General features: G+C 37.3%; 1 protein-coding gene across 1 annotated transcript in view; it reads right to left on the bottom strand.

Moving 5' to 3' along the window:
- Positions 1–13,826, bottom strand: part of LOC136855142 (uncharacterized) — a 28,263-nt gene extending 14,437 nt beyond the window's left edge. The window contains exons 1-2 of the mRNA XM_067132022.1: positions 13,522–13,826; positions 39–90 (exon numbers count right to left, since the gene is read on the bottom strand). Coding sequence (XP_066988123.1) covers positions 39–86 — 48 coding nt within the window. The 5' untranslated portion in view covers positions 87–90; positions 13,522–13,826. The remainder of the gene's footprint in view (positions 1–38; positions 91–13,521) is intronic.
- Between the last annotated feature and the right edge of the window lie 274 nt (positions 13,827–14,100).

The raw sequence follows: 14,100 nt of genomic DNA, 5'->3' as shown, positions 1-14,100 counted from the left end.
AATAAAAGGTATTAAGATTACTTTATTTATTCACTTACCAAGAACGCAGCCAAATGGACGAGTAAGGTTTCCAGGCGTAGTTGCATGTTTCTGCAAGAAACGGAAAAGGAAATTAAAAATCTGTACTTGAAAACTAAACTTTTCAATGCCTTTGATGCCAAGACCACCAGGGCTTCCAGTAGCCACAACAGTGAAGGAATTTAGTGGCCACTAAAAGCAAATTTTTGATCACTGAAGTTAACGAAATCTTTTAACCGCCAACAAACCCAAACCTACAGTGGCCAATAAACTGTAGACTGGTGGCTATGGAAAGATCACAAGTGAATGCTCCATTTTAACCACCATCAATCTTCTGAACATTCTCTTTCCCAAATATCAAGGGAGCTAGTTCAGTCCGATCACATCCTCTAGAAAAGACAATTTCTCACCCCTTAACGGCATCGCTGTCTTAGGACACAGGTGGTTCGTCAACTCTCTCCAAGAAGAAGAAGAAGATCTGGTCGCTGAGCCTAACTGTGAAAACGTGATTTCAAAAACCAGTTTTTTTATGGCTTTAGGAAAAAAACTGGACACCTGTGTTCGTGAACAGCGGATTTGTGGTCAAGTTTTTTCTTTTATTTAGCTTCCTCTGGATGCAAATTCTTTTTTTATTTTCCGTGAGGTGATAATTATTTGTTGACGTTCGTGCAACCTTGACCTTCATTCCATAGATTAAGTGCGGAGGGGATGGGGGTTGCGTCTCCCTTTCTGGAAATTTATAACATTCTTGTTGCCAGATTACGTTGTCTCTTGATTTCTGAGGAAATGCATATCGTGTAAAATTTTGTAAATTTATAAAGCCTCAGCTCTTTCCTGGTCATGCAGCGAATGGATGAAAACTGATTCCATTATCACACTTTTGAAAGAATTCTCACTTATTTTGCTCATTATTAAGACTGTGCTATATGGGAAAGGTTTCTATGTATACTACTTATGAAAGCTAAGGCATAAGTTTAGTAATGAATTCAAGCCAATTCATTACCAGTAAACCTCTGAAAATCATGATGATCAGTTCTATTCTTGGAATAGTTGGCAACTGCATTATGTGTAGAGGGCGTGGCTTATGTCTTGACTTTACGTGAAATCTGTACAATTTCCTACATGTTTGTAGGATATCACTGTAAGATGGTTCTTGCAATATGGTTAGGCTACTGCTGCCTCCATCCAGTGAATCTTAAGCTTAAATTGTTTATGTTTTTACCCATGATTGAGAGAGAGAGAGAGAGAGAGAGAGAGAGAGAGAGAGAGAGAGAGAGAGAGAGAGAGAGAGAGAAATATGATGACAATTCAATAAATAGTTCCATCAAATAAGGTGGGGATTTAGTTGTTGATGTCTTTTCCATTTTTAATAGTCATATACTCATCTGTCAAGCACCCACTGCCAATACCTTGTATCTCTCTTCCTCTCTCTTGATCTTTTTCCCATTACAGTGTGCTAACAACAATCGATTAACCACCAAGTACACAACTGAATTGCTTAATTCAACATAGACATTATGCGTTGAAGGGAAAGTACCCAGGTCGTTACACCTGGACCTGGAACCGAACCGAAGACCCAGGCCTAAGACCTCTTACGAGGCAAACTGCCAGGCAGCCAGACAGACAGAGACCATACCTGATAGGCCTAACCTGTCCATTCATTTGAGTATTTCAGTGTACGACTTATGGTTGTACGTATTTCCCTCTGATGTCTTTATAATTATTTTTAATTCTAATAAAAAAAGCCAAATCATGTGTATGTTCATAACACAATGTTCATTAAAAGGAACGCGTCAAAGAGGAGAAAAGTTACAGTAGAACTTGACATGTCGTGAAATCCCTCTTTTGGAATGTGGTGAACAGACGTTACCAGATGCGCGATTGTTCGCGGTTGGTGACCTACTGACACACTTGTCGGCCTGACTTAAAAAATACGTTAAGCTTTAGCTGGATACTTTCCGGTCGTGGATTTTAAAAGCATTTTTTCCCTAACTTTTGAGAGAGAGAGAGAGAGAGAGAGAGAGAGAGAGAGAGAGAGAGAGAGAGAGAGAGAGAGAGAGAGCATGCAGGGACTTGAGTGTCTGATGTGGTAGGCTACCGTTTACATATTATCTTGTTTTATTCTTAAGATTTTCAAAGGTTAATCACATTATATCTTTATAAATATAATCAGTATTAATACTAAAGTTTCATGATTATTATTATTATTATTATTATATTATATTATATATTATTATTATTATAGAAAAATGTTTAGAATATTGTCAGGAAAGTCTGTCCTTTACAACATACAAAACTACAGTATTCAAATAACCTAACATTAATTATAGCATTTATACTGGTCGCTGGGTACATACCAGACTAATCTACGCATGCAAAAAGAATGTTTGAAAAAGATAAAACCTTCTGAATGCCACCGAAACAATTTATAATTCCATACACGATAGTTCGGCACAAGGGGTAAACGACCCTGAGGCGTCTTCATCATCATCATTCATCTGGCAGCCTTCAAACGCATTCGCCTTTTCAGGTTTCCATTCAACCACTCCCTATTCTTTTTTTGCTCTCTCATTTGACTTGCATCTTTCTTTCGTCCTTTCTTCCTTTCTCTCTTTCTTTGAAAATAAGGGCCAAAGGTTTTTATACAGTGAAAGGAGAAATGTGATGAAAGAGATATATATATCAGAGGATGATGACGAAATTAAATGAGTTAAAGGGAATCTTAACCAGGAAGCCATGTATAAAAACCACACGCGCATACGTACACATGCCCACACACACACACACACACACACATATATATATACAGTATATATATATATATATATATATATATATATATATATATATATATATATATATATATATATATATATATATATATATATATATATATATATATATAGTATACAGTATATATATTATACATATGTCGCACAGGGAAGTAAAAAGGAATCGGAGGAGTGTCCTTTTATGGACTACATAGGAAAAAATACAAATAGTTGGAGAAATAAGTCAAGGCTGGTCATGTATAGAAGCAAATGAAGTCAGGGGACATTGCTATTAATTTGATGATATGAAGCCAAAATGTTAATGAGAAATGATTTTCCTCAAAGCAAGGTTCAGATTTGGTTTGCATTGATTTTTAAATAACGCTGCTTCAAGCTGATGACATTAGCATTGAACAGTGTACATGGTCAAAAATTCATTCTTCCCTTTTTGTATATACATGGTTGGTGAAGCTTACATGACTAAAGATTGGGGAAGTGTAAGAAATAGTCTACTATTACTAATGTTCATCTTACCACAGTGATCAGCTTTTCCCAGGGAAACCCACATAGTATGTATCGTGTTCTGCTTGGTATTGAATTTATACATCTCTGAGTTATAGTCTTCTGTAAAAGAAAACTATTGCGATGGCTTTTTGTCTGTACGTCCGCACTTTTTCTGTCCGCCCTCAGATCTTAAAACTTACTGAGGCTAGAGGGTTGCAAATTGGTATGTTGATCATCCACCCTCCAATCATCAAACAGACCAAATTGCAGCCCTCGAGCCTTAGTAGTTTTTATTTTATTTAAGGTTAAATTTAGCCATGATCGTGCGGATGGCACGGCTATAGGTGCCAACAACACAGGCCACCACCGGGCCGTGACTGAGAGTTTCACACAGCATTATACGCTATACAGAAAACTCGATTACGTCGAAGTGTTTCTTCGTCGCATTTTTTACTTGTTTTTTTATCATTAGGCATTAGTGATATTAACTGGATAAAACGCTTTAATTACTGGGACACTTTTGTGGGGTTTAGAGTCTTTCACTTACCGAGTGTTTCTTCTCATCCGTCGTTGGGATGAGGAAGGAAAAACTGATAGCTTTTGTAATAGGTTTCTTTAAGTGTTCAAAAAATATTTGAAACTCCGTTCCCATATTTTTCGAAGGGCGTATGCTTTGCCCACTTAACGATTAATGACTTGCTTACCTTATTTTACTGGAATATAATAATAATTGAAAAAAAAAAATGAATGTATATACTTGGAAGAGATGGGCTTTTCAAATACAATGAACTTGTATTTTGTGGTTTCAGAATTTATAAAGAAATCCTAGAAAGAATTTCTAATACCCTGTTCCCATTTATTTTGAATTTTTTGGTGGTTCTTGTACAGCAGAGGGCGAGAGAGAGAGAGAGAGAGAGAGAGAGAGAGAGAGAGAGAGAGAGAGAGAGAGAGAGAGAGAGAGAGAGAATTTTCCCCGTTACACCACCCATCACTTTACCTCTGCCACCCCTCGTCTCATCCTCCTCCTCCTCCTCCTCCTCCTCCTCCCTCCTCCCCACACACACACACACACACACACGAGCCACAAAAAACCCATTGGCCAGCTTCTTCATGATGCTTGTAATTGGGAAGTCGAAATTATGCGCAAACCTGAAGTAGCAGGGGCAGTTGCCCAAATGCCCAGGTGCCCATCCCTATGCAAGACGGCTCGGAGGTTGTACTGGAGAAGAGGCCATCAGGGCTTTGACCTCGGCTAGCGAACTACCGCTACCACAAGCGGCTGGGGCCGGTCCTGCCCGCTGGGGGAAGCTGCCTAAAAAATGCGTGTTTGTGCCTCACCCCGAGGAAGAAATTGTTGTTGCTCATCATTTCACGGATCCGTAGATTCTTTGAGAGAGAGAGAGAGAGAGAGAGAGAGAGAGAGAGAGAGAGAGAGAGAGAGAGAGAGAGAGAGAGAGGGGGAGAGAAGTTATGGGGAACTTTTATGTCTGTGTATATACTTATATTATATATGTATCTATATAAATTCATATATAGACATATATATATATATATATATATATATATATATATATATATATATATATATATATATATATATATATATATATATATATATATATACATAGACGGACCCGGTTTTATGGCGCTCTCATACACCGGAACAACTCTTGAGAGTACTGTATGAATTAGTAATTGTAGAAAATGCCATGAGTGGTAGCTTAGTATGGAGTAAACACTCATAGTTAAGGTGTGTGGATGGAGCTGGATTACCAATAGTGCAGTTAATTATGTCTCTCAAGAAAAGCAGTCAGTTGGTGATCTTCACTCCGTTAAGAAGGAGAATAAGTGAGGAATATAAAGGAAATTAGACTGAATGGACAAAATCCCCACCCTTTTCACATTAGAAGGTAGGGCCTTTTATCAGCACAATGAATTTAGGATTTTAATCACCTCCCACTTCTCTTAGAAAAGATACCAGACTGCATTTCAAATAAATTTACCAGGACGCACTCAAAGAGATGAGCTTCTAAAAGAGATCACTTCCTCACTGAGTCTCTAACGCCAGTGTCAGAAAAAAAAAATAATAACAGGTATGATACGACTTGTGATGTGGAAATGAAAGTGGATAGAATATAAGGGACGTAAGAAGGTGGGAGTTATGAGCCGAAGAGTAATGCAATGAGCACGATTAGGATGAGGAAAGTTTCCGAGAGAAAGTGTGGGAAGTGTGGGGTTGGGGTGGGGGGGTCGTTAGGCAAAGTGTTGGCGGAAGAGGTGGAAGATCGGAATGATGGGTAGCTTGAAAGAACAAGTTCACAGAGGTTCTGAGGTCATGAAGGAATTGAGGTTGGAATAATGTGATAGGGATGTAGATCGGCATGAGGCAAAAAGGAAGGGGTTGATTTGCAGTATATGAAGAGGGAAAGAAATAACAATGAAACGCTAAGGAATGAGAAGAAGAGGACACATAAAACGAGGTAAGCTGGGCCAAGAACGTAGTAAGAAAAGACAGGGAGACTGGTATCAGGTGAGAAGAAGACAAACGAACAAACAGAACCCAGGACAGCCACGGGATTACACGTAACCGCCGTCCACCCTCGCTGACGGAAGAAAAAGAAGAACTGAGAATAAAGAAAGGAATGGAAATTAGGACAAGGTGATAAAGAGGGTATGAATGAAGCCTAAAGAAAAGGAGAAAGAAACAGAAGGCAAGAATGTGATCGAGACTGTCGACAGCATCAGTTTCTCTGAGTGGATCTTATTTTGGTTAAACCGGTTGGATTAAAATAGGTAGATGCGTTTACAGTTGTCCATAACTCGCATGGCAGGTTGAGAGAGCTGGTTTGGGTTGTGTGAGAGAGAGAGAGAGAGAGAGAGAGAGAGAGAGAGAGAGAGAGAGAGAGAGAGAGAGAATGTGGGCCTGGTTGAAAGAGGTGGGTATGATTAAGAGAGGGAAAAGTTCGCAAGAGATATTATATATCTGGTTCAAAGAACTTGGCCAGTTTTGAGAGAGAGAGAGAGAGAGAGAGAGAGAGAGAGAGAGAGCGAGCGAGCTGGGTAAATCTGAAAGAGAGAGAGTTTATACGGTACAATAAATGATAAATTCTTTAATATCATTAAGCCATTTACCAGAAAACGGGGAGCAATTATATCTAATACATGCAAATAACATTAACGAAAAATCGACAAAAGAATCGGATGAAATACAGCCATAACTTCTTTCACAGTTTTACCGAGCTTAAGACTCTCTCTCTCTCTCTCTCTCTTGCCTGAATAACTAAAGAGAAGATGCAATAACCGCTATTCCAAGGTCATTCTTCATGGGAGGGAACGCTCCTTATACAACGGGACTCCGTGAGGTCGCTCTCAGGCAAGCTCCTTTTCTCTGTCTGTCATGACTGTACTTATCACTTTTTAGGAATTTGTCGCTTTTGTTGAAACTTTTCTTGGACCAGCACGGACTGAAATAGGCCCACATGAAAGGATAAAAAATATGTTTCAGGTAAATTACCAGTTTCAAAAGATTATTTGTGTGTTTTTATTTCGAGCTGATAAAAGCACAGTCGACACTGCGCTGGATTATTATTATTATTATTATTATTATTATTGTTGTTATTATTATTATTATTATTATTATTATTATTATTATTATTATTATTATTGAAGCAAGAATGATTATGGAGCAGTCCTTTGTAATGCCACTTTCTGCAGAATAAAACGTTCGTGTGGAAAATGTAAAACGAAGAGAGCAAAATAACAAACAAATGCAAATGAACAAAGATTGGTAATGAGGATATCAGTCTAGATATAGGTAAATATTACTAAGCAGGATGTGGACAATTTAATTCTAATTAATCATATTACAGCCCCGTAAATTTTGAAGCAAATACGAACTGCGTTTTAAAAATTCTTACGACAACTTCCTGTATTTGAATGTTTGAATCGAAAACCAGTTTTACGTGGTAAACGCTCAAGAACCCGCGGAATTCCGTTAACGGGTTATCGAACTGCCTTGAGGATATTGTTGATCAAGGTCTTGCTATTTATCATCATATCTTGGCGTATAATGGAAGACCTCTCATGTCAGCCAGCTTCGCACCATGATGCTCTTTCTAGAAAAATGATGAAGAACTTGTGCGTCATGTTATTAACGCTCCTCTTGATCTATTTGTCTTTGGCTCAGTTAGGAAGTACTAGTAAGCTTCAGTTCCAGCAGGATTCTGGTTTCCAGTTATCGCACAGTGTTCCCAAGAGGTGAATGGCCTGATGGCCGATGCTAACATGGCGTGAAGCATCCGTAGAGTGTTTCCACCTTCCTCCACGCTGACTGGATCTCCCTGGGTGTTCCCATCGTGAAGAGGCTGAGTCTCATTTGTTGCTGATATATTTATTCGGATTCTTAGATTTTCTCTGCTGATTTTACAGCGTTCCTATTTGCCAATCGAAAAAAGAACTTAATCATAGAACTGGAAATCTCCATTAGTCTGGCAAGACAGAAAAGAGGGAAGGCTAAATTTCTGTTAGCAATGGAAATTTCTGTTCATCAGTGTCGAAGATGAGAAAAAGACAAATACAAGCCATAAAAAGAGAGATACAGAGATGGAGATATAAAAACCTATAGAAATCGAAAGGAAGATACACTAAGAAAGATGCAACAATGAAGAGAGAGAGAGAGAGAGAGAGAGAGAGAGAGAGAGAGAGAGAGAGGTGGTGGTAACTTGGCCCTCTCTGCAGGCCGTTGACCTCGGCCAAGGTGGGTCTCATGTCGCCCTGTCTGGCAACTGTTGATTCTTCGTTTTATCCTCCGAACTCCCGACCTCACTCAAGCCCTCGCCCCTCAATAGTGCAACTAGAAGAGCAATGAATGCTCACCTTTCTTTTTCAGTCAAAAGGTTTTAATTAGGAAATCGACCCTGGTGGACGTGAGATCGGACCAGCGGGATTCAATTTCCTCATGAATTTAATTTGAGAAGCCCATCTCTCTCTCTCTCTCTCTCTCTCTCTCTCTCTCTCTCTCTCTCTCTCTCTCTCTCTCTCTCTTTTGAGAATTCCAGCGCATAAAGAATGTAATTTTATGTCTTTATCGAGGAGTACAAAAACCTGTACCCGATGTAAGCTCCATGCGCTGTTGGCTACCAATATTATCACGTCTTCCAATGGCGTGCGGAATTATTCAAGGCAGGATTACGTTCACTAAACTTAGCCATTAACTGTTTACTTTAAGCTACATGCCTGGAGGCAACCCTAATGACTTTGATTTCGAATTTCTTCTCACACAAAGACGAAAGACATTCCCGTTGCTGCAATACCCTCTACCTTCTCTTTGGCCTTCTTTGTTTGTCTGTCTGTCTCTCTCTCTGGCAATGGTGTGTTCAGCTCGCAACTGAATAAGCAGCGTGCGATCCCATGACTTGACGAGCGGAAGGGATTTATGTACGTTCCCTGAAAATCCAGTACACCTCGGTTGACTCAAGGCAATGCATTATGTTGTTTTCATGCAAAATATTCTACCATACAATTAATCCTTCTTTGACAATTGAATCTCTTAACAAACAACTTAGAACTTAAGGTTTTGCCAATTTTTGAGCTAAGTTAAAACAATATTTTCATTAGTGTCCCGATGAGTGTATGTCTGACCCACCACTTACTGTATTGACTGAATGAATGATCTATTATGTCCAACATCCTTTCTTAGAAGGCACAAAAGTGCCGACATCCCGATTATAAATGTTATACTTATGAATGTCCAACATCTCGTCTACAATGGCCTTACTTCCTGATTACTGTGCTTTATACGTGGATGTTCTAATTTATTATACCCAGAGTAGAATAAAGAATTGAATATTATTGTGTGCACAAGAGAATGTCCTGTTATTTGCCGACAATACAGAATAAATGAAAAAAGCGAATAAACTTTATACAGATGTGAGAATCTCCAACTTTACATCTCTGTGGAATGAATGCCAGAAGAATGTTTATGTCATGTGAATGTTTGATTTCCTATTTCTGAAAGAAAGAATGACTCAAATTTGCTTAACATGTCTTTATAGTTGGTGTTGGTAGGTGGTTTAAGAATGGACACCCCATGCCAGTCCGGGCACTTGCTGGAAGTTTATATGATGGCAAGGGTAAGGGGAGTCCTAATGTGGACGTCCAGATCCTTGGTACTACTAAGACGTCATCATGGCTAATTACTCTTTTGGAATTCACTTTGATATTTGGATCGATATGTTGCCAAGTATTCAGTGAAAATACTTTTTCAATTCTTCCTGAAATATATCGAAAATATGATGGCTTTTTCAACCACCAGGAAGACAAATGATGCAACTGAGTTTGTTGTCAGCATTCATGCCCATCCATACTCACTCGTGCCCACCTCGGCCACTTAACTGACTTTGCTATAGGGCAGCTGTATCTTACTAACGTCACACACAAGAAGAAAATTAATGCTATATAAAGAAAATGTGTAATAAAAACGGATATTATTATTATTATTATTATTATTATTATTATTATTATTATTATTATTATTATCAACTTACAAATCATTCTTCTACTGAATATAATGCTCATATTAAGCATGAAAAGTGAAACAACAGAGACAGGACCAATAGCGAAACAACATCAAAACAAGAGGAAGAGGAACACACGCCTTTACAACCATCATTGAGTGAGAAAAGTGAAGGCGATGGCGTCATGACACCTGAACAGAATGGGGAGGCAGATCCCATATGAAGCGAGTAGCACGCACTAGTTCTATGTCCGCATGTAAAGTTGATTTCAGTGATTCCTGCACATTTTAAACAATCTACAGTTTTGTCAGTCAAAGAATATATTTTGGTTATCAAAACAAAGTTAGCTGATTGCTTATTATATTATATATGAAATATAGTGTTCCAGACTTTAATGAGCTTTAGTTTTCTGTAAAAGAAAACTATTGAGATGGCTATTTGTCTGTCCGTCGGCACTTTTTCTGTTCGCCCTTAGATCCTAAAACCTACTGAGGCTAGAGGGATGCAAATTGGTATGTTGATCATCCACCTTCCAATCATCAAATATACCAAATTGCAGCCCTCTGGCCTCAGTATTTTTTTTTATTTTATTTAAGGTTAAAGTTAGCCGCCACCGGGCCATGGCCGAAAGTTTCATAGGCCGCGGCTGAGAGTTTCATGGGCCGTGGCTGAGAGTTTCATATAGCATTATGCGCTGTACAGAAAACTCGATTGCGCCGAAGAAACTTCGGCGCATTTTTCACTTGTTTATTTTTTATACATATAGCGCTATCTGGGCCATTAGTGTAAGTTACACCTTAGAGATTTAGATAAACTCTTGATGATTATATCATAATCTAAATGACAGCGAATCTTAATTCCACGCCGTACTCTTCACGCAAGGTGTGGAGTCAACGCCCGCACCATCAGTCACTTTAACGGCTGTTTACTTCCTGTTTGGTATTGTCTCTCTCTCTACTGGGAAGTTCAAAACCCGTCTATTTTCTCAAGAAAAAATGGATTTCTAAAAATGTACAAGTAATTGTGGAGGTATCATTTATGGATGAAAAATTATCTATGAAATATAATATTAATGTATTTGGCAAGATAGTGAGTGTGCGTTCGTATTGTAATATAATAGGCTAAGTGGCAACTCAGCTGAGATCTTGAATGATGGATGGCCGAAAAGAAAACGATTCTGCTCTAATTGTGGGAAAGAGATGGATCTGGTTGGCGTCGAGTCTAAGACTAATCATATTTAGGGTTGTGTTTCGTGGAATACGATGTTATCCCTTATGGACTAATAAAATGTACGCTTTGTATTTCGTACATGTAACTCGTACACACAAAAACATGCAAAACAACGCAATGAGAACTTAGGGAGAAAAATAAATGAGATCTGGCAGATATGAAAAAATAGATTATTTTGTGACCAGAAGGTTATATTTTCCCACTGATTCAGATAATGGCAAAAGTCAATAGTCTTCCTTGGTCCGTAACCAAGTCTGGGATTTGTCCAAAACTTAAGCAATTGAGTTCTGGACAGCAAATAGTATCTGAAAACTTTGAAGGAATTCTATTGGGAGGTTTGGGTCATTTTAAGGAGAGATCGAGACGAACTGTGAGAAAGACAAATTCAGAGAAGACAAAGCTCTCATGAGAATCCATAATAAATTAACCCCTGAATTTATTCATTCCAGTCTATATATGGAAGGATTGTGACATCTTGAATGTAGTGAGGCCAAGAGAATAGGGATGGAATAAAACCCAGAAGTTCTTGGAAGTCATGCCCAAAGCCAAATCAAAACCTGAATTTCTACCAGAATTCGACAATATGTCTCTGACCCACACAAACAGCTCTGGAAACATGAAAATCTATTGTAAAGTTTAAGATTTATTTAAAAAACAAGTTAAATAACAAACAAGTTAACCCTAATATATGCAAAATAGAACCAAAATTTAAACAATGCAGGTTTATCCTATTTCTAACATCTGCATAAACATAACCAGAAATCCTTCAGACATACTCGGTTTTATTTCCTCCACAAACTTGGCCCCATTCAGACCCAGAATATCACGAAAATTAAAGCAATATTGCAACAACCCATTACCACCAAGTCTGTTAACATTTGCGAAAACCCCAGAATGTTTCAAATTTATTTCACCAACAAATCCTGATCCTGAATAACATCAACTCTTTTGCTACACAGTTCAATCCACATCCAATATATCTCTCAACTTTTACATGGAGCACTCAGAAAATTTTGCATTTCTGTCCTAACAAGCACGCTCAGTACAAAGGTTTCCGGTTTATTTCACCAACATGTTAGCAATATGGCTCTTTCCTCTAATCAATACGGCTCATTGATCATTCATGAAAACCCATGACATAGTAGACTTATTTTACAGTCAAACTAAACTTGCTTCAGATCAGCTAACCATCAGAATTTAATGAAGATTCTTTGACACATTAGAGAGTTTTTCGGCTCTGTAGCGCTTGAATTGCTAAAATAACAAATTAAAGAATAATTATTACTTTCTCATCAGATATTATAGTCAGGTTATGTTAAACGGAATGATGAACTAGCAATTATTAACCATTTTGTGTTTTTTTGAGATTAAGATGATACAAGTAGAAATTAACTGACACACACGCATCTATATATATATATATATATATATATATATATATATATATATATATATATATATATATATATATATATGTAAATATATACACATACATATATACATATATTTATACATATACATATAAGCGTGTATGTGTGTGTTTGTGTTTGTCTTTTATTATAAATCTATCAGTTCATGATATATATATATATATATATATATATATATATATATATATATATATATATATATATATATATATATATATATATATATATATATCATATATATATGTGTGTGTGCATGTGTGTGTATGTTTCTTTGCCATAAATCTATCATATATATATATATATATATATATATATATATATATATATATATAAATATTTGAATAATATTTACAGTATATATACAGTGTAATATAACAGAGTATATATTTATATATAAAATATATATATATATATATATATATATAAACATTTGAAGAATTTTTATTGTAATCTAACAGAGTAGGATTTACACAAAAATACATATATACATACATATATATATATATATACATATATATATATATATATATATATATATATATATATATATATATATATATATATATATCCCAGTTCAAATATTATAAAAAAATTCTTATGATCTACCACAACTAAGGTGTTTATGGATTTATATCTTAGAATGTATGCATAGAGATATCATCAAAATACCGGAAATAAATTGCTGAATGATGTTGCATGTGTTTGTAGTCTAACTGAAGTTCTCAGTCTTTGAAAGTAAATTCTGTTTTTAGAGTTTATTTGAACGTGACGAAAGTATGTGGGGAGTTGATTATATTAAAAACTAGCATTTTAGATATTCTATGCATATGATAATTTTCATATTAATATATTTCTTGTGTTTACATATAAGCCTTTGAAAATAACAGAAGCACAGTTTACTGATCGAACACAAATAAGTCATAGTTTTGTTCTTCTACGCATGAAGGAATTCAGTCCTTCAAAATAAAACCGCACTAGAATGACCAAGTGGAAAAATGCAAAGACAACTGAAATGTGGAATGAACGGGAAACTCAAAGGCAACAGATACATACCTGGTAAAGCAAATAGCGGTACTTATACTTCTGGATGCTCTCTAGGGTAGGAATTCAGGGCTCTAGGAAAGTTTATAGAAGAAACCAGATACTTCCTGAAGTTTCTACTTAGCAGAGGGGACTTCCGGTCGAAAGAGTCTCCAAATCAAGACTTCTCTTTGGCCGGCGAGAAGGAAAAGAAGAAGAAGATGAAGGGGAGGAGGAAGAAGAAGCTGTTCGGCAATGCAAGGCTGGAAGTGGGTCTGGACTCAACAGTTCGCTCAACGTCGCGTGTATTCACTAGCACGAGTCTAGACGCCGACTGAAGAAGGAGTGAAGGCACTCGGCCCTTCGAACTCTCACTTTAAATCCTTCAGGTACCCACCTTTAGGCACTCCCCCTTCCTCTCCTGTCTGGCCCTCTCCCTCGCCCACCTCCTCCCCTACCTCCCCACACGAATTCCTCCTCTCCAGGACCTCCTCAGGTGATTCTTTCCCGCCGAACCGACAACCAACGTAAATATCCTTTTATTTTTTTTAGACTCGTTTTCCAGTGGGAGAACAGGACCCGAACTGGCCTCAGCTCTGTATCAAGATAGAC

Source organism: Macrobrachium rosenbergii, chromosome 30 (genome assembly GCF_040412425.1).
Source record: "Macrobrachium rosenbergii isolate ZJJX-2024 chromosome 30, ASM4041242v1, whole genome shotgun sequence".
NCBI classification, from domain to species: domain Eukaryota; kingdom Metazoa; phylum Arthropoda; class Malacostraca; order Decapoda; family Palaemonidae; genus Macrobrachium; species Macrobrachium rosenbergii.
Note: the sequence above shows the minus strand (reverse complement) of the source record. Positions and strands in the feature narration are given on the sequence as shown.